General features: G+C 39.7%; 1 protein-coding gene across 9 annotated transcripts in view; it reads left to right on the plus strand.

Moving 5' to 3' along the window:
* HERC2 (HECT and RLD domain containing E3 ubiquitin protein ligase 2) overlaps positions 1 to 25,728 on the plus strand; it is a 253,448-nt gene that overhangs the window by 183,994 nt on the left and 43,726 nt on the right. For all 9 annotated transcript variants that reach the window (XR_003516092.2, XM_027572872.2, XM_027572866.2 and 6 more), the window contains 5 exons: positions 332 to 472; positions 10,436 to 10,627; positions 13,675 to 13,828; positions 24,131 to 24,238; positions 25,068 to 25,199. Coding sequence is in view for 8 of the 9 variants with exons in the window: in XM_027572872.2 (XP_027428673.1) it covers positions 332 to 472; positions 10,436 to 10,627; positions 13,675 to 13,828; positions 24,131 to 24,238; positions 25,068 to 25,199 (727 nt within the window). In the remaining variant the exon portion in view is untranslated. The remainder of the gene's footprint in view (positions 1 to 331; positions 473 to 10,435; positions 10,628 to 13,674; positions 13,829 to 24,130; positions 24,239 to 25,067; positions 25,200 to 25,728) is intronic.

Raw genomic sequence — 25,728 nt, forward strand, 5'->3', positions numbered from 1 at the left:
TGCAATTCTGAAACATTAAAGCTCTGAAAGCCAAGAGTTTTTGTAACTTATTTTGGGGAAAAACCCAACTTGAAGAGATGTGAACTCATTTTAATCTTCTTCATGTGATCCTTTGTGAATATTAATAGGTTTTCATGGGAATATGAATGTGTTTGATTTGCAAGGTTGCCCTGTACCCCACTGGAGCTGGTGGTGTAAGCACCTTGTTAACCTCTATAAAGTCTGGGACATTCCAGATGGCCTAAGGGGTTTGAGATAAGGCTTTTTGGAGTTGTGTAGGAAGTGTGCCACATTGCTGAGTTTTTCTTCTTCCTGTATAATTTTAAACTAGATGATCTCTTCTGACGATGCTGTGACCCCCTCTGCAGTGACCCCATCTGCTTCCTCAGCTTCTTCTCGACCATTTATTCCAGTGACGGATGACCCAGGAGCTGCCAGCATCATTGCAGAAACTATGACAAAAACCAAAGAGGTCAAGGAGCTTTCTTCTTTAACATTTTATTTTGAAATAATCTTAAATGCATACAAAAGTTGGAGAAGTAGAACATAGAAATATAGCACATTGTACTTTCATATACTATTCACCTAGGTTCTCCAGTTGTTAGCCTTTCTGAACCATTGGTGGGGAGCTGCAGGGCACAATCCCCATTCAACCTCAAGGCTTCAGTGTGTCAGGGCAGCAACAGTCATCCAGGATTACTTTCTAATCCATAGATCTAATCAGATTTTGCTCATTGTCCTAATAGTATCCTTTATAGGTCTAGAACCCAACTCAGGGTTGTGTGTTGTCTCTTTAGTATTTAATATGGAACATTCTTTAATTCTTCCTTTTGATGAATACCACAGGAAGGATGTAGAGTTCTTTTCAGTGCATCCCATTGGGGTATGTGTGTTGTTGATTTGCTGCATTACTGGTGATATTAATTCTTACTGCTTGGTTAAGAGTATCTGTCAGGTTTCTCCACCAGAAGTTAATAAAAGTGAGTTAGTAACTATTCATGGGGAGATACTTCGAGGCTGTAAATACCTGTAAGAACCTTGTTCCTCCTCATATTTTTACCCAGCAGTTTTTACTATTGATGATTCTAGCTGAATTCATTATTACTGTGGTAGTTGTAACATGGTGATTTTTCAGATTTCATCATTCCTTTTTGAATATAATTGTTGCTGTTCTTCTGTGAGAACTTTCCCTTCTCATCTTTGTCTATCCGTCTATGTTGGTATAGATTCATGGAATCCTACTTTACTCAAATAATGACATCCATTACTGTTAGCATTTGGCACCTAAATTTTCCCAGACATGGGCACTGGAATCCCTTTTTGGCTGGTTCATTTGTCCTTTTTTTTTTTTTTTTAATTTTTTATTGTTATATTAATCACCATACATTACATCATTAGTTTTTGATGTAGTGTTCCATGATTCATTGTTTGTGCATAACACCCAGTGCTCCACGCAGAATGTGCCCTCCTTAATACCCATCACCAGGCTGACCCATCCCCCTCCCCTCTAGAACCCTGTTTGTTTTTCAGAGTCCATTGTCTCTCATGGTTCATCTCCCCCTCCGACTTACTCCCCTTCATTCTTCCCCTCCTGCTATCTTCTTCTTTTTCTTTTTTCTTAACATATGTTGCATTATTTGTTTCAGAAGTACAGATCTGTGATTCAGTTCAACAGTCTTGCACAATTCGCAGCACTCACCATAGCACATACGCTACCCAATGTCTATCACCCAGCCACCCCATCCCTCCCACCCCCCACCACTCCAGCAGCACTCGGTTTGTTCCCTGAGATTAAGAGTTCCTCATATCAGTGAGGTCATATGGTACATGTCTTTCTCTGATTGACTTATTTCACTCAGCAAAACACCCTCCAGTTCCATCCACGTCGTTGCAAATGGCAAGATCTCATTGCTTTTGATGGCTGCATAATATTCCATTGTGTATATATACCACTTCTTCTTTATCCATTCATCTGTCAATGAACATCTTGGCTCTCTCCACAGTTTGGCTATTGTGGACATTGCTGCTATAAACATTGGGGTGCACGTACCCCTTCGGATCCCTACATTTGTATCTTTGTGGTAAATACCCAGTACAATTGCTGGGTTGTATGGTAGCTCTATTTTCAACCTCCATACTGTTGTCCAGATTGGTTGCACCAGCTTGCATTCCCACCAACAGTGTAGGAGGGTTCCCCTTTCTCCACATCCCCGCCAACATCTGTCATTTGCTGACTTGTTAATTTTAGCCATTCTGACTGGTGTGAGGTGGTATCTCATTGAGGTTTTGATTTGGATTTCCCTGATGCCGAGCGATGTTGAGCACTTTCTCATGTGTCTGTTGGCCATTTGGATGTCTTCTTTGGAGAAATGTCTGTTCATGTCTTCTGCCCATTTCTTGATTGGATTATTTGTTCTTTGGGTGTTGAGTTTGATAAGTTCTTTATAGATTTTGAATACTAGCCCTTTATCTGATAAGTCCTTTGCAAATCTTTCCTCCCATTCTGTAGGTTGTCTTTTGGTTTTGTGGACTGTTTCTTTTGCTGTGCAAAAGCTTTTTATCTTGATGAAATCCCAATCATTCATTTTTGCCCTTGCTTCCCTTGCCTTTGGCGATGTTTCTAGGAAGAAGTGGCTGCAGCTGAGGTCGAAGAGGTTGCTACCTGTATTCTCCTTTAGGATTTTGATGGACTCCTGTCTCACGTTTAGGTCTTTCAACCATTTGGAGTCTATTTTTGTGTGTGGTGTAAGGAAATGGTCCAGTTTCATTTTTCTGCATGTGGCTGTCCAATTTTCCCAACACCACTTGTTGAAGAGACTGTCTTTTTCCATTGGACATTCTTTCCTGCTTTGTCAAAGATGAGTTGACCATAGAGTTGAGGGCCACTTCTGGGCTCTCGATTCTGTTCCATTGATCTATGTGTCTGTTTTTGTGCCAGTACCATACTGTCTTGATGATGACAGCTTTGTAATAGAGCTGGAAGTCCGGAATTGTGATGCCGCCAGCTTTGCTTTTCTTTTTCAATATTCCTCTGGCTATTCGGGATCTCTTCTGGTTCCATACAAATTTTAGGATTACTTGTTCCATTTCTTTGAAAAAAGTGGATGGTATTTTGATGGGAATTGCATTGAATGTGTAGATTGCTCTAGGTAGCATTGACATCGTCACAATGTTTGTTCTTCCAATCCATGAGCATGGAACGTTTTTCCATTTCTTTGTGTCTTCTTCAGTTTCTTTCCTGAGTATTTTATAGTTTTCTGAGTACAGATCCTTTGCCTCTTTGGTTAAATTTATTCCTAGGTATCTTATGGTTTTGGGTGCAGTTGAAAATGGAATCGACTCCTTGATTTGTCTCTCTTCTGTCTTGTTGTTGGTGTATAGGAATGCCACTGATTTCTGTGCATTGATTTTATATCCTGCCACTTTACTGAATTCCTGTATGAGTTCTAGCAGTTTTGGGGTGGAGTCTTTTGGGTTTTCCACATACAGTATCATATCATCTGCAAAGAGTGAGAGTTTGACTTCCTCTTTGCCGATTTGGATGCCTTCGATTTCTTTTTGTTTCCTGATTGCTGTGGCTAGGACTTCTAATACTATGTTGAATAGCAGTGGTGGTAGTGGACGTCCCTGCCGCGTTCCTGACCTTAGGGGAAAAGCTCTCAGTTTTTCCCCATTGAGAATGCTATTTGCTGTAGGTTTTTCATAGATGGCTTCTATGATATTGAGGTATGTACCTCTATCCCTATACTCTGAAGAGTTTTGATCAAGGAAGGATGCTGTACTTTGTCAAATGCTTTTTCTGCATCTGTTGAGAGGATCCTATGATTCTTCTTCTTTCTTTTGTTAATGTATTGTATCACGTTGATTGATTTGTGGATGTTGAACCAGCCTTGCAGCCCAGGGATAAATCCCACTTGGTCATGGTGAATAATCCTTTTAACGTACTGTTGGATCCTATTGGCTAGTATTTTGGTGAGAATTTTTGCATCCATGTTCATCAAGGATATTGGTCTGTAATTCTCCTTTTGGATGGGGTCTTTGTCTGGTTTTGGGATCAAGGTAATGCTGGCCTCATAAAATGAGTTTGTAAGTTTTCCTTCCATTTCTATTTTTTGGAACAGTTGCAGGAGAATAGGTATTAATTCTTTAAATGTGTGATAGATTTCCCCGGGAAAGCCATCTGGCCCTGGGCTTTTGTTTGTTGGGAAATTTTTGATGAGTGCTTCAATTTCCTTAGTGGTTATAGGTCTGTTCAGGTTTTCTATTTCTTCCTGCTTCAATTTTGGTAGTTGATACATCTGTAGGAATGCACGCATTTCTTCCAGGTTATCTAATTTGCTGGCATAGAGTTGCGCATAATATGTTCTTATAATTGTTTGTATTTCTTTGGTGTTGGTTGTGATCTCTCCTCTTTCATTCATGATTTTGTTGATTTGGGTCCTTTCTCTTTTCTTTTTGATCAGTCTGGCCAGGGGTTTATCAATCTTGTTAATTCTTTCAAGGAACCAGGTCCTAGTTTCGTTGATCTGTTCTACTGTTCTTTTGGTTTCTGTTTCATTGATTTCTGCTCTGATCTTTATTATTTCTCTTGTCCTGCTGGGTTTAGGCTTTATTTGCTGTTCTTTCTCCAGCTCCTTTAGGTGTAGGGTTAGGTTGTGTATTTGAGACCTTTCTTGTTTCTTGAGAAAGGCTTGTATTGCTATATACTTTCCTCTCAGGACTGCCTTTGCAGTATCCCAAAGATTTTGAACCGTTGTGTTTTCATTTTCATTGGTTTCAATGAATTTTTTTAATTCTTCTTTAATTTCTTGGTTCTCCCATTTTTCTTTAGTAGGATGCTCTTTAGCTTTCACGTATTTGAGTTCTTTCTGACTTTCCTCTTGTGATTGAGTTCTAGTTTCAAAGCATTGTGGTCTGAAAATATGCAGGGAATAATCCCAATCTTTTGGTAGCGGTTGAGACCTGATTTGTGACCTAGGATGTGATTAATTCTGGAGAATTGTTCCATGGGCACTAGAGAAGAATGTGTATTCTGTTGCTTTGGGATGGAATTTTTTGAATATGTCTGTGAAGTCCATTTGGTCCAGTGTGTCATTTAAAGGCTTTATTTCCTTGTTGATCTTCTGCTTAGATGATCTGTCCATTTCAGTGAGGAGGGTGTTAAAGTCCCCCACTATTATTGTATTGTTGTCAATGTGTTTCTTTGCTTTTGTTATTAATTGCCTTATATAATTGGTTGCTCCCACATTAGGGACATAGATATTTACAATTGTTAGATCTTCTTGTTGGATAGACCCTTTAAGTAGGATATAGTGTCCTTCTTCATCTGTTATTACAGTCTTTGTTTTAAAATCTAATTTGTTTGATATAAGGATTGCCACCCCAGCTTTCTTTTGGTGTCCATTAGCATGGTAAATGGTTTTCCACCCCCTCACTTTCAATCTGGGGTGTCTTTGGGTCTAAAATGAGTCTCTTGCAGACAGCATATAGATGGGTCTTGTTTTTTAATCCAATCTGATAGCCTGTGTCTTTTGATTGGGGCATTTAGCCCATTTACATTCAGGTTAACTGTTGAAAGTTATGAATTTAGTGCCATAGTATTGCCTGTAAGGTGACTGTGACTGTATATTGTCTGTGTTCCTGTATGCTGCTTTTATGCTCTCTCTTTGCTTAGAGGACCCCTTTCAAGATTTCTTGTAAGGCTGGTTTTGTGTTTGCAAATTCCTTTAGTTTTTGTTTGTCCTGGAAGCTTTTTATCTCCCCTTCTATTTTCAATGACAGCCTAGCTGGTTATAGTATTCTTGGCTGCATATTTTTCTCGTTTAGTGCTCTGAAGATATCATGCCAGTCCTTTCTGGCCTGCCAGGTCTCTGTGGATAGGTCTGTTGCCAATCTAGTATTTCTACCATTGTAGGTGACATATCTCTTCTCCCGAGCTGCTTTCAGGATTTTCTCTTTGTCTCTGAGACTCGTAAGCTTTATTATTAGATGTCAGGGTGTTGACCTATTTTTATTGATTTTGAGAGGGGTTCTCTGTGCCTCCTGGATTTTGATGCCTGTTTCCTTCCTCACATTAGGGACGTTCTCTGCTATTATTTGCTCCAATATACCTTCTGCCCCTCTCTCTCTTCTTCTTCTGGGATCCCAATTATTCTAATGTTGTTTCGTGTTATCGTATCGCTTATCTCTCGAATCCTGCCCTCGTGATCCTGTAGTTGTTTCTCTCTCTTTTTCTCAGCCTCTTTATTTTCCATCATTTGGTCTTCTATATCGCTGATTCTCTCTTCTGCCTCATTTATCCTAGCAGTTAGTGCCCCCATTTTTGATTGCACTTCATTAATAGCCTTTTTGAATTCGACTTGGTTAGATTTTATTTCTTTTATTTCTCCAGAAAGCATTTCTCTAATAACTTCCATTCTTTTTTCAAGCCCAGCTAGTATCTTTAAAGTCATGATTCTGAACTCTAGGTCCGACATTGTACTAATGTCCGTATTGAGTAGGTCCCTGGCTGATGGTACTACCTCTTGTTCTTTTTGCTGCTGTAATTTTTTTTTTATCTTGTCATTTTGTCCAGAGGAGAATAGATGAATGAGAGAACAAAATGCTAACAGGTTAGCAACGTCCCCAGGAAATATACTCTATACAAATCAGAAAAGACCTGAAACCGAGGGAAAAGAAAGGGAAAGAAAGAAAAAAGAAAGAGAAAAAAAAACAAAAAGAAAAAGATAAAAACAAAAACAGAACAATACAAAAAAAAGAGAATATGATCAAATATGATCAGAGTAGTGCATAGATCAGTGCCACACACTGGATTTTGGGCCTATTTTGGTTAGAAAAAAGTGCCTCCTAAAATTTTAAAGGAAGAAAGACTTATATACGTACTAAATAAGGGTTGATACAATGAAGGGATGGAAGATCACTGTAAAGATGAAAGTTATAAAAGATTTTATAAAAGGAATTGATATGATAAGTTGTTTGAAAAAAGAAAGATTTAAAAAAAAAAAGAAAAAGAGAGAATGTGATCAGGCAGGAGACTAGAACAACGCCATACAGTAGTGATTTAGGGTATATTTTGATCTGTTAGAAGAAACTGTGTCTCAAAATTTTAAAGAGAGAACAACTTATATATATATGTATGCCCAAAATAAGGGTAATTACTATGAAGGGATAAAATATGACTCTAAAAATGAAAAATAAAAAATGTTTTTTTAAAAAAGGGATTGATAAGATGTTGGTTGAAAAAGGGAAAAAGAAAAATTAGAAAAACAGTAAAAAAAATTAACTTTTAAAAACTAATGAATCATGGTAAAAAAGGCCATGAATTCTATGTGCAGTATTCCCCTAGCGCTGGAGTTCTCCTGTTCTCCTTGATTGGTAAACTTGGTCTTGGCTTGCTGGCTGTTAGTGCTAATCTTCTGGGGGAGGGGCCTGTTGCCGTGGTTCCCAAATGTCTTTGTCGGAGGCGGAATTGCCCCGCCCTTATCGGTCCGGGCTAAGCAAGCTGCTGGGGTTTGCTCTCAGGAGCTTTTGTTCCCTGCAAGCTCTCGGTACAGCTTTGGAGGACCAGGGTGAAAACGGTGGCCTCCCAATCTCCACCCGGAGGAGCTGAGAACTCGGGGCCCCGCTCCTCAGTGCGCCCCCAGAGAAAAGCAGTCACTCCAGTCTCCCCGGTCTCCGGCTGCACTCCGTGCTCACCGGGCCTGTGACCGAGTGTTTGTATCTCTGGCACCCGACCCCGTGTGGAGTCTCCAAACCCAGCAGATCCCTGCGGTGCGCTCTCGCACTGCTCCTCCCCGGGGGATGAAGGGGAGTCTCCCCGGACCTGCCGCTTGTGGGGTCCCTGCTGGAGGAGCAGTGGCCTGAGTGGGCCGCGGATCACAGTTTACGGCAACCCCGAGCTGAGAGCCTGCACCTCGGATCCGTCTCTGCAGCTGGCTTCCCTGCTCCGATACCTGGGAGCTCTGCTGCACTGAGGCACCCCTGGTTTTTCTGTGACCCCGAGGTTCCTGAGACCACACTGTCCCGCGAGGGTTCCACCCTCCCCCGCTTAGCCACTGGAGCGACGTCCTTCAGCGGAGCCGACTTCTAAAAGTTCTGATTTTGGGCTCCACGGCTCTATCACTTGCCAGAAGCGGCCGATGGAGCCCCCCCTACCCCCCGCCGTCTATCCTCCCGAGTATTGCCTCGGATTCCCTTCTCCGCATTTCCTACCTTCCAGTAAGTGGTCGCTTCTCTGTTCAGAGAGTTGTTGCTACTCTCTTCTTCGATCTCCTGTTGAGTTTGTAGGTGTTCAGAATGGTTTGATCCCTATTCAGCTGAATTCCTGAGACCAGACGAAATCCAGGTCTCCTACTCCGCCATCTTCTGGTCCATCTCATTTGTCCTTCTGACATGTGTCCTTAATTCTTTGAGCACTTCTTTACTTTTTGGCACAACATGTTCCAGACTTATCTTTCACTTATCTTGTGCCTGCTCTGGAATCATCCATTTCTCCAAGGAGTCCTGGTTCCTTTTAGTGGATCATAGAATTTAGAAACAAGATCTGGAAACTTGGTAAGTTAATTGCTACCAGATGTCCTTGGTTTATACCTTCTCAGCAAACATGCACACATATGTGTATTTTTTTTCTTCTTTAGCATCTTATCTTTATAATAAAAACCATGAATAGTTCAAACCACTATTTTCAGTTTCAGTCCAACATCACAGAATTTATGCTTGCTCTATCCCTTTCTGTGTTTGGAGTGTATAATCCTTTTATACGTTGCTGGGTTGATTACTGTTTTGTTGAGGGTTTTTATACCGGTGTTCATAAGGGATACTGATCTGTAGTTTTCTGGTGATGTCTTTGCCTGTTTTGGGTATCAGAGTAATACTGTCCTCATAGAATAAATTCGGCAGTGTTCCTTCATCTTCTGTTTTTTTAGAAGAGTTTGAAGGATTAGTGTTAATTCTTTAAATATTTTATAGAATTTTATCTGTCCCTTTAACATATTTTCATCATTATTTGAGTGTTTCCTTGTTTTCTGGCACAACACACAGTTCTAGCTAAGCTCAACAAAATATTTTATCCTCCAGCCTAGAAATCAGATGTGTCTCTAGGAGGTCTTGGTTCTTTTTAGTGGAGAATCGTATTTAGAAGGCAAGATCTTCAAGTGCTCATTGCTATTGAGATGTTGCTGTTCCCAAGCATTCTTAGTGGACAGAGCTAGGGAATAAATGTGTATGTGTATATATATGCACAATAGAGAAATACACTTGTATTTATTTCATTATAAATGTGCATATTTTGAAAACCACTCGTTCACAACAATACGATCAATTCTAACTGCACAGGATTCATTCTTCTTTTCTCCCCCTCTGTATTTATAACTCTTCTCTGAAAGTGAGAAACCTGACTCCTATTATTGGCAATTTATTTAGTTCCCCTTAGGTAGCCAGCCTCCCATCTGGTTGCCACTCTTCTCCCACATGGGTACCCTCCTTTCTCTGCACAGGTTCTGACTTTCAAAACCAGACTAACTTCTGCAGGGATACCTTTCACCTGCTTGATTTGTGACCTCTCCCTCACCTTCCATGCTGTCCCGCCAAAGCAGGGACACCTTCTACTTTGCGTGGCTCTGTCACACCAGCCACCCCCACATGTGGACACCCTCCCCAGCCCACGTAGGTGCTCCCTGTGCCAGATCATTGTACCCTCCTAACACTCTCTCCCTTGCCAGCATATTCCCCTTGGGGATAAATATGCATTCTTTTTTTTTTTTTTAAGTTTTTATTTAAATTCCAGTTAATATACAGTGTAATACCAGTTTTAGGTGTATAATACAGTGATTCACCACTTCCGTACAACATCTGGTGGTTATCATAACAAGTACACTCCTTAGTCCCCATCATCTATTTAATATGCATTATTTGCAATTATACTTGGAACTCTTGGTTTATTATGCTATTACTGCTGACAAAAATATGTCCTATAGAAATTACTCATAACCGTCTTTGGTAATAAAAAATTACTATTTATAAATTAGGTTTCTAGATTCAACTTCTAATACTTAGCAATCTCCTAGGGTGAGGATTTAATGCAGAAATTATCCTGAATTATGCAAAATTTTTTCTTTTAGGTAGAAGTGGCATTGCTTTCCTACCAATTTATTTATGAGACATAGGCATTATCCAGATTATTATACCCCTAAATTCCTATCATTTCAGTTTTGGTTTGATTCATAAATAAAAATGATTAATTGGTCTTGAAAGCATAGTGTACATGGTGATGGAAATTTTAGGGGTCTGTCATTTCTTAATCTGACATTTCATGGTATTAAAGGCCTTCTAAAGTCCCTTATTCATCAGTAGTAGTTGCGTGTCTTTTGAGTTTATGGGTAAACTGGTGACTGTTTCTTAATGTATCATTTCTCATTTTAATTTTTGGACTTTTTAGGATGTTGAAAGCCAAAATAAAGCATCAGGTCCAGAACCTCAGTCCTTGGATGAATTCACCAGTCTGCTGGTTGCAGATGACACCCGAGTCATGGTGGACTTGCTCAAGCTGTCCGTGTGTAGCCGGGCAGGGGACAAGGGCAGGGACGTGCTTTCAGCTGTGCTGTCTGGCATGGGTACCGCCTACCCACAGGTGAGCCACACAATGGGTGCTGTGGGCCTCCTCTCCAGGGAATATGCTACTGTTGACATCACACCTTATCTTGTGCTTGATTTTATTCTAGTAGATAGCAATTTAGAAGGACTCTTTGTAAGTAAGTCCTTTCTCTGTCATATGTGCTGCAGTTGTCCTTTCAGTGTGCCTTTTGACATCATTTTGGTACTTTCTGCCATTTAGAAATTTCTGATTTTTATGAAGTCAGATCTGCCAGTTTTTTTCATTGATGACTTCTGGATTTTGTATTATGCTGAAAAAATGCTTACCTACATGACATTATTTGAAGAAATTTTCTCAAGTTTCTTCTAATTATTTTTATGATTTCAGTTATTATATTTACATTTTTTTAGCCATCCGGGATTTATCTTTTTTTTTTAAAGATTTATTTATTTACTTTGGGGAGAGAGAGGGAGAGTGTGAGCAAGTGGGGGAGGGCCAGAGGGAGAGAGTCTTCAAGCAGACTCCTCACTAAGCACAACATGAGGCTCCATCTCACAACCCATGAGATCATGACGTGAGCCAAAGCCAAGAGTCGGAAACTTAACTGACTGAGCCACCCAGGCACCCCATCTGGGATTTATCTTAATGTAAGGGATAAGGTAGGGATCCAACTTTATTTTTTCCTAGATGGCAAGCATGTTGCCCAACACTGTTTATTGAATAATCTATCCTTTTCTCAATGGTTTAAAAACTATTTTAATCATATTTTAAATTCCTGTATATATTTGTGTCCATTTATGGACTCTTTTCTTGTTCCATTAACCTAACTCTTTATGGTCTCATACTACAGTGTTTTAACTATTATAGCTTTAAATAGGTTTTTAATATTTGGTAACACTGGATCCAATAGGATTTTTTGCTGTGGCGGCAGTGTTTTGTAGCTGAAGCCATTCAGTGTGATAGCCTCCAGTCACATGTAGCTGTTGACCACTTCAAAAATGACTGGTGCACCTGAGGAACTGAAGTTTTCATTTTATTTAACTTTAATTAATTTAAATTTGTATAGCCACATGTGGCTAGTTTAGGATAGAAAGCCAGTATCATGTATCAGTATATCTTAGAAATTGGATTGATGAATCCTAAAGTTTTTTGGCTTCCTTAAGGACTCTTATTTAATCAGTGGCCTTGCTCTGCCTTTCTTACACTGGCCGCGTCAGGAAGTCTGATGCCATGTGCTCTGTACAGATATGTAATCTGTGTTTCTCTGGGCCTCATATCACTACCACACAAATGAGAAGTTACTTAAGTATGGTTCAGTGGTCTTGAAAACATAGTAAATGGTTTGGTAGATAGTAAATGGTTTGGGGCTTGTTATTTCTTAATTGTATTCAGAAAGAACAGGAAGTAGGTTTCCTACTTTCTAGTTTTCTGAGGCAAGTTACTTGGCATAATTCTGAGAGATTGAATCAAGATGAATTGCCACAAGCAAAAGCTTAATTTTTTTTTCATAAGTTTATTGCATTTGTGAGAGGAAAGGATATGAATGAGGACATGGATTTAAAGAAATAATGCCCAGCATTTGTTGCACATAAATCTGCTGGGTCCAGTTCTGGTGTGTTCTTGGTACGAGGGTAGGTGTTGGTATTCTCTGTTTACAGATGAGGAAACTGAGGCTCTGAGGGGTTGTTTCTGGCTCAGGGACACTCAGGTTGCTGGTGGGTGGGAGAAACGGTGTTGGACCCTGGGTACTCTGAGGGCAGAGCCACATCTATGATCCTTATGTCATCTTCTCCTGAGAAGCTTATTGGGCCCTCCTGAGGGAATGATGGTTTTTTCAGAGGAAGATTGTGCAGCCCAGAAGACCCCTGGTGGGCTGTGCAGTAGGTGTTTGATGACACCAACATCTGTGTCTCAGTGACACAAACCCACAGCAGGCTCAAAGAGAGGCAGAAGCAGAGATAGGATTGTCTTCAAACTGTCCTGACTAGTGGCAAGATGCTAGTCCTTTGTCCTACCCTGACCTACTGTCTGGAACTCTTGAAAGAGAGAGATGTATATATTTATAGTTCTAATACCTAGATGGCAATGATATTAGTTTGTCATTAGTAAATCACTGTTTACTAAGTTACTTGGTTTGTTATCTAAATATGAGGAAAAATAGAGAAAAAAAATCATTCCTGAAAAGTATGGAATAGAGAATAGTTTTTTTTTCCCGAATGTAGAAAATTTACAGGTCATTATTGCTATAGTAACATATTTTTTTTTTTAAGATTTTATTTATTTCTTTGAGAGAGAAAGATGGCAAGAGAGAACAAGAGAGCACAAGCAGGGGGCCCGAAGCGTGGCTTGATCCCAGGACTCTGAGATCATGACCTGAGCTGAAGGCAGACGCTTAACCGACTGAGCCACCCAGGCTCCCCTTCTTATTTGTTTCTAAAAATAGAAGTCAAGGAGTTTATGATCACCAGAGTTGACTACTTCAGTGGTGTGAATCACTAAAATTTTAAAATGAAATAATGACATTATGGATTATTGAAGGAATATGGTATGGGGGCTGTCTCTTAATGTCCTGGGTCAAGAGAAATTCCCACTTAAGTTTGTATTTATAGCCCCTCATTCCAGATACTCTGCTGCTGTTTGGCCTGGATGGCTTGATCATTCTTCTTTATTCCTGCCCACTCCTGCTTGATCCCTGGTGTCTTCTTGGATTTTGGTCATTTTTATCACCTTTCTGCTCCTTCCCTTGATATTTTGTTCCTGAGGAAGATTTTTCCTACCTAGGAAGTAATCTTGTTTTGATATTAAAAGAAACTGTTGTGATCACAGTTTCATCATTTGGGATATATTGAGTGTCTTATATATGTCAGGCACCTCCCAGCCTCATACATACATATATAGGCACCTCTGTGAGCTCTGTGCTATTTTGATGTTATAGGTGAGGGAACCAAGCCCTGATTTAAACTAGATTTGTCAAATTCCCAAGTGCTCTGCTCTGCCACCCTGTCCCTGTGGAAAGACCTGGAGCAGGGCTGGCAGGGATAGTATCCTGATGACTTGATCTGTGCCCCTGCTTCCTCCACCAGGTGGCAGATATGTTGCTGGAGCTCTGTGTCACCGAACTGGAGGATGTAGCCACGGACTCGCAGAGCGGCCGCTTGTCCTCTCAGCCTGTGGTGGTAGAGAGTAGCCATCCCTACACAGACGACACTTCCTCCAGTGGCACAGTCAAGATACCAGGTATTCAGTGCTGGTCCAGGGGGAGGAGGTGGGGGGAATCTCTGCCCATAGAATGGCTTCATTTCTGTAATTGCATCAGTAGAAGTAACCATCACCATTTTATAGAAAAGAAGCTACAGAATTGCTTTAGAATTATTTCTCCCACTTTTCTAATAAAAACCTTTTTTTTTTTTTTTTCAAAATGTGATACAGAAAACCACACAAAGTGAATATTTAGCTTAATGATTATTAGGTGTATGCCTTAGTCACCAAAACTCAGACCTAAAAGAGGTCCTGTGCCGGTTTCTAGAAGCCCTTCTTGTGTCCCCACTAAAGTGATTGCTGTCCTCATTTGGAGATAAGGGTGACTTGTATTTCTGGACAGTTTTTATTACCCAGGTGTGCTTCCACTTCTTAAGTCTCTTTTTAATTAATAGTTTCTATCTTTTAACTTTCTTATTGTAACTTTAGTTTCTTCCTTTATTTTCTTTTTCCATTTTTTTCAACAATGTACCTATTGAGGAACCTGGGCCTTTGAACCTTTGGGCTTCCCTGCAGCTTGGATTTGCATACTCCTGTTGTACTTCAGCCTATTCTTCAACCTTGTCTTTCTGTATATTTGACTTGATTCAGAGTTCCAAGTAGTTCAGCCCCTTTGGCAAGACCACTGGTGGTTGTGTCCTAGCATCTGAAAGTACCTGGTGCCTGCTTGTCTTTCCTTATGTGATGTTAGCAGCTACCAGTGCTCAGAGCCTGAGGCCATTAATCCACTGGGGTTGCAAAATGGTGCTATTCTAATTGTTTCATTTCTTTCTTTCTTATTAGCTGGAATACTTTATAAAGAGATATTTTCCCTCATCCTTTAATTGGTTACCCAGGGGTGCTGTTTGCATAAGCAATGGATTAGAAGCTTGAGTTTTTTTTTCTCCTATTTATATATGTGTGTGTGTGTATATATATATATATATATGTGTGTGTATATATATATATTTTATTATGTTAATCACCATACATTATATCATTAGTTCTTGATGTAGTGTTCCATGATTCATTGTTTGCATATAACACCCAGTGCTCCATGCAGTACGTGCCCTCCTTAATACCCATCACCAGGCTAACCCATCTCCCCAGCCCTGTCCCCTCTAGAACCCTGTTTGTTTCTCAGAGTCCATAGTCTCTCATGGTTCGTCTTCCCCTCCAACTTACCCCCTTCATTCTTTCCTTCCTGCTATCTTCTTTCTTTCTTTCTTTTTTTTTTTTTTTTTAACATATAATGTATTATTTGTTTCAGAGGTACAGGTCTGTGACTCAACAGTCTTACACAATTCACAGCACTCACCATAGCACATACCCTCTCCAATGTCTATCACCCAGCCACCCCATCCCTCCCACCCCCACCACTCCATCAATCCTCAGTTTGTTTCCTGAGATTAAGAGTTCCTCATATCAGTGAGGTCATGTGATACATGTCTTTCTCCGATTGACTTATTTTGCTCAGCATAACACCCTCCAGTTCCATCCACGTCGTTGCAAATGGCAAGATTTCATTCCTTTTGATGGCTGCATAATATTCCATTGTATATAAATACCACATCTTCTTTATCCATTCATCTGTCAATGGACATCTTGGCTCTTTCCACAGTTTGGCTATTGTGGACATTGCTGCTATAAACATCAGGGTGCATGTACCCCTACATTTGTATCTTTGGGGTAAATACCCAGGAGTGCAATTGCTGGGTTGTATGGTAGCTCTATTTTCAACTTTTTGAGGAACCTCCATACTGTTTTCCAGAGTGGATGCACCAGCTTACATTCCCACCAACAGTGTAGAGGGTTCCCCTTTCTCCACATCCCTGCCAACATCTGTCGTTTCCTGACTTGTTAATTTTAGCCATTCTGACTGGTGTGGGGTGGTATCTCATTGCGGTTTTGATTTGGATTTCCCTAGTGCCAAGCGATGTTGAGCACTTTTTCATGTGTCTGTTGGCCATTTGGATGTCTTCTTTGGAAAAATGTCTGTTCATGTCTTCTGCCCGTTTTTTGATTGGATCATTTGTTCTTTGGGTGTTGAGTTTAAGAAGTTCTTTATAGATTTTGGATACTAGCCCTTTATCTGATACATCATTTGCAAATATCTTCTCCCATTCCGGCAGTTGTCTTTTGGTTTTGTTGACTGTTTCCTTTGCTGTGCAAAAGCTTTTTATGTTGATCCAGTCCCAATAGTTCATTTTTGCCCTTGCTTCCCTTGCCTTTGGCAATGTTTCTAGGAAGAAGTTGCTGTGGCTGAGGTCGAAGAGGTTGCTGCCTGTATTCTCTTTAGGATTTTGATGGACTCCTGTCTCACATTTAGGTCTTTCAACCATTTTGAGTCTATTTTTGTGTGTGCTGTAAGGAAATGGTTCAGTTTCATTCTTCTGCATGTGGCTGTCCAATTTTCCCAACACCATTTGTTGAAGAGACTGTCTTTTTTCCATTGGACATTGTTTCCTGCTTTGTCGAAGATTAGTTGACAATAGAGTTGAGGGTCCATTTCTGGGCTCTCTATTCTGTTCCATTGATCTATGTGTCTACTTTTGTGCCAGTACCATACTGTCTTGATGATGACAGCTTTGTAATAGAGCTTGAAGTCCAGAATTGTGATGCTGCCAGCTTTGCTTTTCTTTTTCAACATTCCTCTGGCTATTCAGAGTCTTTTCTGGTTCCATACAAATTTTAGGATTACTTGTTCCATTTCTTTGAAAAAAGTGGATGGTATTTTGATGGGGATTGCATTGAATGTGTAGATTGCTCTAGGTAGCATTGACATCTTCACAATAAGTTTGAACCCATTCTTTACTCTTCTCTCCCCCAATGCTTTAGGTATATGGTGTCAAATTTTACATCTTTTTGTTTTGTGAATCCCTTGACTGATTTTAGTTGTGATGTTTGTTTAGCCAGTCTTTGGGTCCTTTTCTGGGTTATTTGCTCTGATATGAGTGTTATCTAGTTGTATCTAGTGTATCCAGTTATCTAGCTGTATCTGTGGGGTGAAGTGAGTTTAGGGTCCTCCTACTCTGCCATCTTCCCTGAAAGTGCCTATCATTTCTACTTTTAAAATATATTACTAACTCAGTCATTTCTCTCTAACTCCTGGCCATTCTGGGCCCAACCAGTTGGTCTCACCCAGTTTATCATACTAGCACCATATACTATACTAGCACCTAACCTCCTGTGTCCCCCAGAATCATCTCCCTACAGGACAATCAGAGATACTCTCTTAAAACCACCTTGTGAACCACCCCAGTCAGAACATACTGGTCCTCTGCTTAAAACCCACCAATATACCCCATAAGTATAACTTTAAAATAAGAACTGAACTTCTGACCATGGTCTGTATGACTTTATATAAGCCCTGGTCACCTCTTCAATGTATTGCTTCCTCACTCCTTTGTCTCTCTCTCTGGGCCCCTCCACATCATCTTCTTTGCCAGTCCTGAAGTATATTCCAGGTTCAGGCTCTTTGTATTTGCCATCTGCCTGAAATATTCTTCCCCGAGGCAATTACAGATTTCTGGCCATATCTCCCTTGTTCAGAGAATCCTTTCCAGTTTAACTACCATATGCAGAAGCAGCCTTTCCCCGATCTCATTTCACACCCTTCCTTCTTCATAACAGTTAACACCCTGTGACATTTAACAGACATCATCTGTCCCTTACACTAGAGCAGAGACTGGCTAGAATCAGTTGCATACTAAGGGTGAGAGTAGAAATCCTTTCCTTGTTCCAGTAAGGTTAACACGTTTAGTCTGTCAGCATTACGTCCATTAACTAGATTTTTCATAGATGCCCTTATCAGCTTGAGGAAGTTTCTTTCTGTTCCTAGTTTGGGGGATAGATTTTAAGAGTAAGTGTTGGATTTTGTCAAATGCTTTTTGTGTGTTTTGTTGTTTACTCAATAGAGCATATTGTAGAAATCAGGTTTTGGATATTAAACTCACTTTGCATTCCTGAACAAATCACAATTGTTGACAATGTGTAATCTTTCTTATATGTTGCAGGATTTGGTTTGCTAATATTTTGTTAAGGATTTTTGCATCTATTTTCATGAATAGTATTGCTTTGTAGCTTTAAGTTATTTTAAAATTAATTTATTTATATGGCTTTTCCTTTCTTGTGGATAGCTCTGTCTGGTTTTGGTATCAGGACAATACTGGCCTTAATAGATTGGGTTGCAAAGTGTTTCCCTCCTCCTCTATTCTCTGAAAGAGTTTGTGTAGGATTGGTATTATTCTTCTTTAAATAGCTGATAGAATTCACCAGTGGAGCCATCTGGGCCTGGGCTTTTCTTTTTGGGAAGGTAAATCTTGTCAGATGTTCTATTTCTTTTTGAATCAATTTTGGTTAACTGTGTCTTTTTGGACTTTGTTCATTTCATCTAATGTGTTGGTATGAAGTTGTTTATGGTGTCCCTCAAAACCCTTTATATTTCTGTAGGGTTGGTTGGTTCTAATGAAATAACACATTCCCATGTATCTCCTCTACTCTCAATACTGTACTACAGCACTCCTTCACTTTTGACGCAAGATATGTGGGTGTTTCCCACACATCAAGCAATTCTGTGATACCAGCTGGATGTCCTAAAATTTAACTCAATCTTGACACCATCCACCTGGAGATAGTGTCAGATCCCACAGATTAAGGGCTCAGCCCACAGCTTCAGATGTCAGTCACAAACCTAAATTATCATCTGTGCTTCTGGACTGATTTGGTATAAATCGGAGGTTTCCGTGACCCCCTCCTTGGGTTTGATTAATTTGCTAGAGCAGCTCACAGAATTCAGAGAAATATTTTCTTATGTTGACCTTAAAAGTAAAACAGCCTGTTATTTTACCAGCAAATGGTTTTATTTGAGAATAGCAGAGGAATTGCAGTTTGGGACAAGCAAGTCATAGCAAAAGCCATAGGTAAGTTCATAGAACAAAGGAGAATTATTCTCTTTTATAGAGGAAAGGGGAGAGTTGGAAGGGGTTCTTATAAACAAAAATTCCATTGGAGTAAACTGTGAGTTCAAAGTATAGTGGCTTTTCATTGGCTGAGTTGTGATAGTCTCATTGGCTGGGCTCTTGCTGGAGGAGGAAAAACACCTTTCTTCCTGCTGGGGTAGTAATGTACAGGATTCTTCCTGTTGGGAATGCAAGATATCTCTCTTCTTGTGGGATTCTGCAACTGATGAAGAACGGTAGGGCATGAGAACTCACCATTCTGGCCTCCTGACTTCATTTGAAATAAAGTGTCTGTTATTCAGCTTCACACTTAAGTTTACCAGTTTATTATAAAAGATATTATAAATATCTATGCAGATGAATAGCCAGTTGAAGAGGTACAAAGAATGTGGTCAGGATAAGGCCTGAGTACAGGAGCTTCTGTCCTTGTGGAACTGGGGTGTACCACTCTCCCAGTATGTGGAGGCTCATCAGATCTTGCCATTCAGGAGTTTTTATGTACCTTAATCTACAACACCCCCTCCACACTTGCTCCCCTTCCCAGAGATCTCTTGGTGGGATTGAAAGGTCCAACCTTCCAGTCATTTGGTCTTTCTGGTGACCAGCCTCATCCTGAGGTGCTCTAGGGACCCCGCCCTAAGCTCATTAGCATAAACTCAGGTGGGCTCCAAAAGACTCCTTATGAATGACAAAAGACACTCCTAACAGAAAATTTCTAGGATTTTAGGAGCTCTGTGCCAGCGATGAGGGACAAAGACCAAATATATATCTTATTATAACATAATATTGATGTCCCTTCTTTTTTCCTGGTTTTTGATCATTTCTGTCTTCTGTATTTCTACCAGCTTCCCCCACCATTAGCCATGTTAAAAGTTGATTAATTTTGTTGATCTTTTCAAAGAACTAACCTCTGGTTTCATTGATTTGGGTTTTCCTTCATTTTTTGTTTTCTCTTTCATTGATTTCTACTCTGATCTTTAGAATTTTCTTCCTTCTGCTTTAGGTACAGTATGTTTTTACTTTTTTTTTTTTAAGGTAGAAGCATTGATTATTGAGACCTCCTTTCTTAATAGCGTTTGAAGTAACAGATTTCCTTCTAACCACTGCTTTGGCTGTACCACATAAATTATGATAGTGCTGTGTTTTCATTTTTTGTTCAGCCTAAAATACTTTCTGGTTTCATTTTTGAGATCTCTTTGAACCATGGATTATTTAGAAGTGTTAAGTATTTGGGGATTTCGCAGATTTCTTTCTGTTTGTAATTTCTGATTTAATTTCATTTTAGTTATACAGTTATGATTGTAGTTAGTCATATACTGAATGATTTCAGATCTTTTAAATTTGTTGAGACTTATTTTATAGAATGTGGTCTATCCTAGAGAATGTTTTATGTTTGCTTAGTAGGAATGTGCATTCTTCCTTTGTTAGGGGAAGTGTTTTGCAATTGTCTCTAAGGTTAAGATGGTTGGTAGTCCTGTTGAAATCTGTAGTCTTACTGATTTTCTGTTCACTTGTTATATCAGTTATTGAGATTCGGTATTGAAATCTCCAGCTGTAATTGTGGATTTGTCTACTTCTTTAATTTCTATCAGCTTTTCATTCATGTGTTTTGGAGCTTTGTTGTTAGATATACATACCTCTGTAATTGTTATATATTCCTGATGTTTGACTCTTTTTTCAATGTGAAATATCCCTTTTTGTCTCTATTAACGTTTCTTGCCTTAAAATCTATTTTGTGTAATATTAGTATAGGCAGTCCATTTCTCCTATGGTTATTCTTTGCATGCTAGACCTTTTTCCATCTTTTTACTTTGAGCCAGGGTTTGTCTCTGGTTATGCACCTTTTAGTTAGATCCTGCCTTTTTTTTTTTTTTTTTTTTTTAAATCCAGCAGTCTCTGGCTTTTGATTGAGATGCTTAAGCCATTCATATCTAGTGTAATTATGGCTTTGGTTGGGTTTACATCTGCCATTTTGCTGTGTTTTCCCTATGCCTTGTCTCTTTTTTGCTTCTTCCTTTAGTGCTTTCTTTTGTATTAAATTTTTTTTAATGTACCATTTTAATTCTGTTGATTTTCAGCCACTTTTTTTAGTGTTTGCTCTAGGGATTAAAATATGTATTTGAATTTATCATAATCTACTTCATGCTAATACTGGTAAAATATAGCATTCTCCAGCATAGTTCTATTTCCTCTTTCTTCCTTCTTGCTATTACTGTCATACATATTACATTTACATGTGATAGGGCTGTGCAACAGATTTGTAACTATATGTGTTACATGTGATGTATATGGTATAATAATTATTGCATTATGCCAGGGATTGGCAAACTTCCATATGTCACAAAATAATATTTTGAATTTTTTTCCCAACCATTTGAAAATATACAAACCATTTTTAGCTCACAGGCTATGCAAGAACGGGTGGGACAAATGTGGCCCATGGAATATAGTTTCCTAAGCTTTGCTTCATGTAATCTTTTGTCTTTCAAAAATATTCAGGAAAGAAAAAAAATATACTTATCCTATCTTTTAAAACACATATTTCCCATTCCCAGTGCTCTTTATTTCCTCCCATGGATTCATGTTTCTATTTGATGTCATATCAGTATGTGTTTATCTGGGAATGTTTTAATTTTGCCTTTACTTTTTGAAGGATAGTTTTGCTAGATATACAATTCTTAGTTGATAGGATTTTTTCTCTTATATTATTTTAAACATGTCATCTCACTGGTTTCTGTCCTTCACTGTTTCTCAGAAGTCAGCCATTAATGATATTTTGTACTCCTAGATGTCATGTGTCTTTTTTTTTTTCTCTCTTGCTGCTTTCATAATTTTCTCTTTGTCTTTGGTTTTCAACAGTTTCAATATAATGGGTCTGGGTGTGGATCTCTTTGTTTATCTTACTTGGGATTTATTAATTTTGGGAACTGTAGATTAATATTTTTCATCAAATTGGGGTGTTTGGTTGTATGTGTTTAACTACTTTTTCTGTCCCCTCTTTTTCTCTTCCCCCTTTTTTGGGAGGAAGTTCTCATTCTTCATATGTTTGTATTCCTTGATGTTGTCCCCTAGGTGTTTGAGACTTTGCTTATTTTTCCTCAATCTTTTTTCTCTTATTTTCCAGCTAGAGTAAGATGGAAATTATACAGTCTTCAATTTGACTGATTCTTTTTCTCTGCTGTTTTAAATCTGCCATTTTGCCCATCGAGTGAATTTTTCATTTTGGTTATTATACTTCCCAACTCAGAAATTTCTTTTTAGTACTTTCCTCATAGTTTCTCTTTATTGACATTTTATATTTTTTAAGTCATTGTTATCTTGTTTTCCTATGTTATCTTTTCTCTGTGTTTTTTTTTTTTTTAAATTTTGAACATACTTATTTCAGTTGCTTAAAAGTTGTCTGCTAAATCTAGCATCTGGCCCATCAGAGTCCACTTTTATTGACTGATTTTATTCCTGAGTATGGCTCACACTTTTCAGTGTTTTTGCATGTCTCATAATTTTTTGCTGAAAAACAGACATTCTAGATAATATATTGTATCATCTGGTTTCTGATTTTTTTTTTAAAGATTTATAATGGTTATTTTTATTGTTTTGTGTACTTGTTTTATATCATGCCTAGAATTCTCTCTGAAATCTGTTTACCCCATAGCATGCAGCCTCTGATGTCTTGGCTTCACTCTTCTGTTTTCTAGCCTGACTTCTAGGGTTTGTTCTATATCTTCTTGGCTTATGCTTAAGCCTACTGGTCTCCCCTTCTGCTGATGGGTCTACATGTGGGTGGAAGCAGGGAGGGCTTAGAATTCAGTGTTTTGGCAGTTTTCCTGTGTGTATGCATCCCAGTTTTTCCAGGCCTCCCTGATGCCCTCAGTAGCCCTTCTGTGGTCTCTGTATTTTATGATTCCCTGTTAAATTTCCGGCTAGTTTTCAGATCTGACATCTAGTGAAACTGTTCTCAGGCCAGTGGAGATGGAGGCTTTCTTGTTGGTCCTTTTACTGGCAATGACCTTGGCATGCATTTTCTCCTTCCTACTCTATACCAGTCAGCTTCTGCTGGAGGCAGAGTCTCATCCTGGTAGAACTGTCTTCCAACTTGGATAAAAACATACCCATATATACACAGTGGAATATTATGCACCCATCAAAAGGAATGAAATCTTGCCATTTGCAACAACGTGGATGGAACTGGAGAGTATTACGCTGAGCAAAATAAGTCAATCAGAGAAAGACATGTATCATATGACCTCACTGATATGAAGAATTCTTAATCTCAGGAAACAACCTGAGAGTTGCTGGAGTGGTGGGGGGTGGGAGGGGTGGGGTGGCTGGGTGATAGACATTGGGGAGGGTATGTGCTATGGTGAGCACTGTGAAGTGTGCAAGACTGTTGAATCACAGATCTGTACTTCTGAAACAAATAATACATTATATGTTAAAAAAAGAAGAAGAAGATAGCAGGAGGGGAAGAATGAAGCGGGAGAATTGGATGGGGAGATGAACCATGAGAGATGATGGACTCTGAAAAACAAACTAAGGGTTCTAGAGGGGAGGGGGTTGGGGGGATGTGCTAGCCTGGTTTTGGGTATTAAAGAGGGCACGTTCTGCATGGAGCACTGGGTGTTATACGCAAACAATGAATCATGGAACACTACATCAAAAACTAATGATGTAATGTATGGTGATTAACATAATAATAAAAAATTAAAAAAAAAAAAACATGCCCAGGCAAGAACACCATAGACACTCACTGTCCCTACCCATATTTGGCAGTTTTTTTCATAAACACTTCTCAATTTGTTGTTTGCCTTTACATTATTTTCAGAGCCCTGGGATCATTGTCTTTTATAATTGTGTGTTTTGAAAGAAGGATTTGCTAACCTCTTCGTTCTACCATAACCTAGGTGCTGCCCTTCATTAATTCTTCTGTAAGCTAATTTGTCCAAAGAAGACTCTAGATCGAATGCTAAAAGTTTGATGAATATTTCAAATGGCATTTTAAATGTGTGTGTGTGTGTGGGGGGGTGGGAATAATAAAACTTGGTCTGCCAATGAAAATTTGCCTAGAAGTGAGAGCACAAAATGAATTAGCCAAGCAGAAGTTTCTTCTTGGCCTTTCCATCACTGTTGAAGTCTTCTGTGGTAGACAAGGTGAGGGGAAAGAGGCAGTTAGTCTTAAGATTCTTGTCTTTGAGGTCAGTTCTTTCTTCCTTTCTGCTTTTCATTAGCTGTTAAACATCATTTTAGTTTCACTGTTTATGTGTGGTGTGTTGTGGCTTATGGCCTTGGCTGTGGTATGTCAGTTGGGAGTAAACACTGTGTTTTGTGCTCACTTGACCTCCAGGGGCAGAAGGACTCAGGGTGGAGTTTGACCGGCAGTGCTCTACAGAGAGGCGCCACGACCCTCTCACGGTCATGGACGGTGTCAACAGGATTGTCTCCGTGCGGTCAGGTGTGAAGGAGGGTTGAGCAGGACACTGTCTCCTTGCCTTCATAAAATAGAACTGTTAACTTACTAAACAGAATGCTATTGCTTCATTCTTATGTGACACTTAAAGATGGGACAATAAGTTATTTTGCTGCAAAATACAGTAGGTTTTATCTGCCTCTTCCTAATACTTTCAGTAAGATAATTACACTAGTTGTTTGTGCACCTCACCAGTGGTGGGTGGGATTACAGGTTTCCTGTTGGGTCCTTGGGACACAGACAGTCTGGGAAGCCCAGTTTCACCCAGATAGTTAGAGATGGTGCTATAAGACATGTGGGAATACCAGGCTTGTGCAAGTTAGAGGTTGATGTATGAGAAAGCTGCCTACAGGGACTCAGTTGATAATTGATTCAGTGAGGGCTGGGCTCAGGTTTTTTGTAAAATTGTACCCTCTCCGGGGAAAGCTGAAGCTCTTTATCCTGTTTCCTGGGTAACTGCCATCATATAAGACCTTCCCCTGGAAACTTCCCTATAAGCCCTTGACCTGGTGTGTGTGCTGGCTGACTTTGCTGTCCTGTCATACTATGTTGTAGTTATGTATGAGTGTTTCCATCAGGCAGTGCCTACCTGTTCGCAATTTCCCTAGTATTTGGTATAGTGTGTATGGAAGGACACTATGTATTAAATGTTATTCACTAGGAGTAGTATGAACTCAAATTTGGGAGAACTTGGGTTGGAGGAGCCAGCTGTTCTTCAGATACAGTGTAGATGATTTTGCTTTGTATCTAAAGAAGTTTGTGTTGATCACATGATGGAGAGGACCCAACCCCAGGGCCTACTTTTCTGTACTAGGCCGAGAATGGTCTGACTGGTCCAGTGAACTGCGCATCCCAGGGGATGAGTTGAAGTGGAAGTTCATCAGTGATGGGTCTGTGAATGGGTGGGGCTGGCGTTTCACAGTCTATCCCATCATGCCAGCTGCAGGTAAGTGGGGGGCCTGGCGGCATGCAAGTCCTGATGACTCAAGCAAGGTGGACACACAAACCATTTTCATTTAGTACTTTGTAGTCTGCCTTCTCCTGATGAGTTGGGAGCCAGCCCTGCCCAAGGCCCCACTGCAGTGATGATCAGAACTGCCAAAGAGCCACCTCAGCAGTCTAGTGGTTAGGGTGTTAGCAGTCCATCCATCACCTAATAGGAAAGGAGTTATTGCTGGTTGCACTTTTTTTTGTTTGTTTGTTTTAAAGATTTTATTTGTTTATTTGAGAGAGAGAAAGAGAGCAAGAATGGGGGCTAGGGGCAGAGGGAAAGGGACAAATAGACTCCCTGCTGAGCAGAGAGCCCACCACGGGGCTCGATCCCAGGCCTGGGATCATGACCTGAGCTAAAGGCAGACACTTAACCTTACTGAGCCACCCAGGCGCCCTGCTGGTTGCACTTCTTAAGCTGTTTGATTTTCAGTTAAAATGTCAATGTACAGAGTGTAGTTGTGACACAGACAGTGGCAGTACCA

This window comes from Zalophus californianus, chromosome 6, assembly GCF_009762305.2.
Source record: "Zalophus californianus isolate mZalCal1 chromosome 6, mZalCal1.pri.v2, whole genome shotgun sequence".
Taxonomy (NCBI): domain Eukaryota; kingdom Metazoa; phylum Chordata; class Mammalia; order Carnivora; family Otariidae; genus Zalophus; species Zalophus californianus.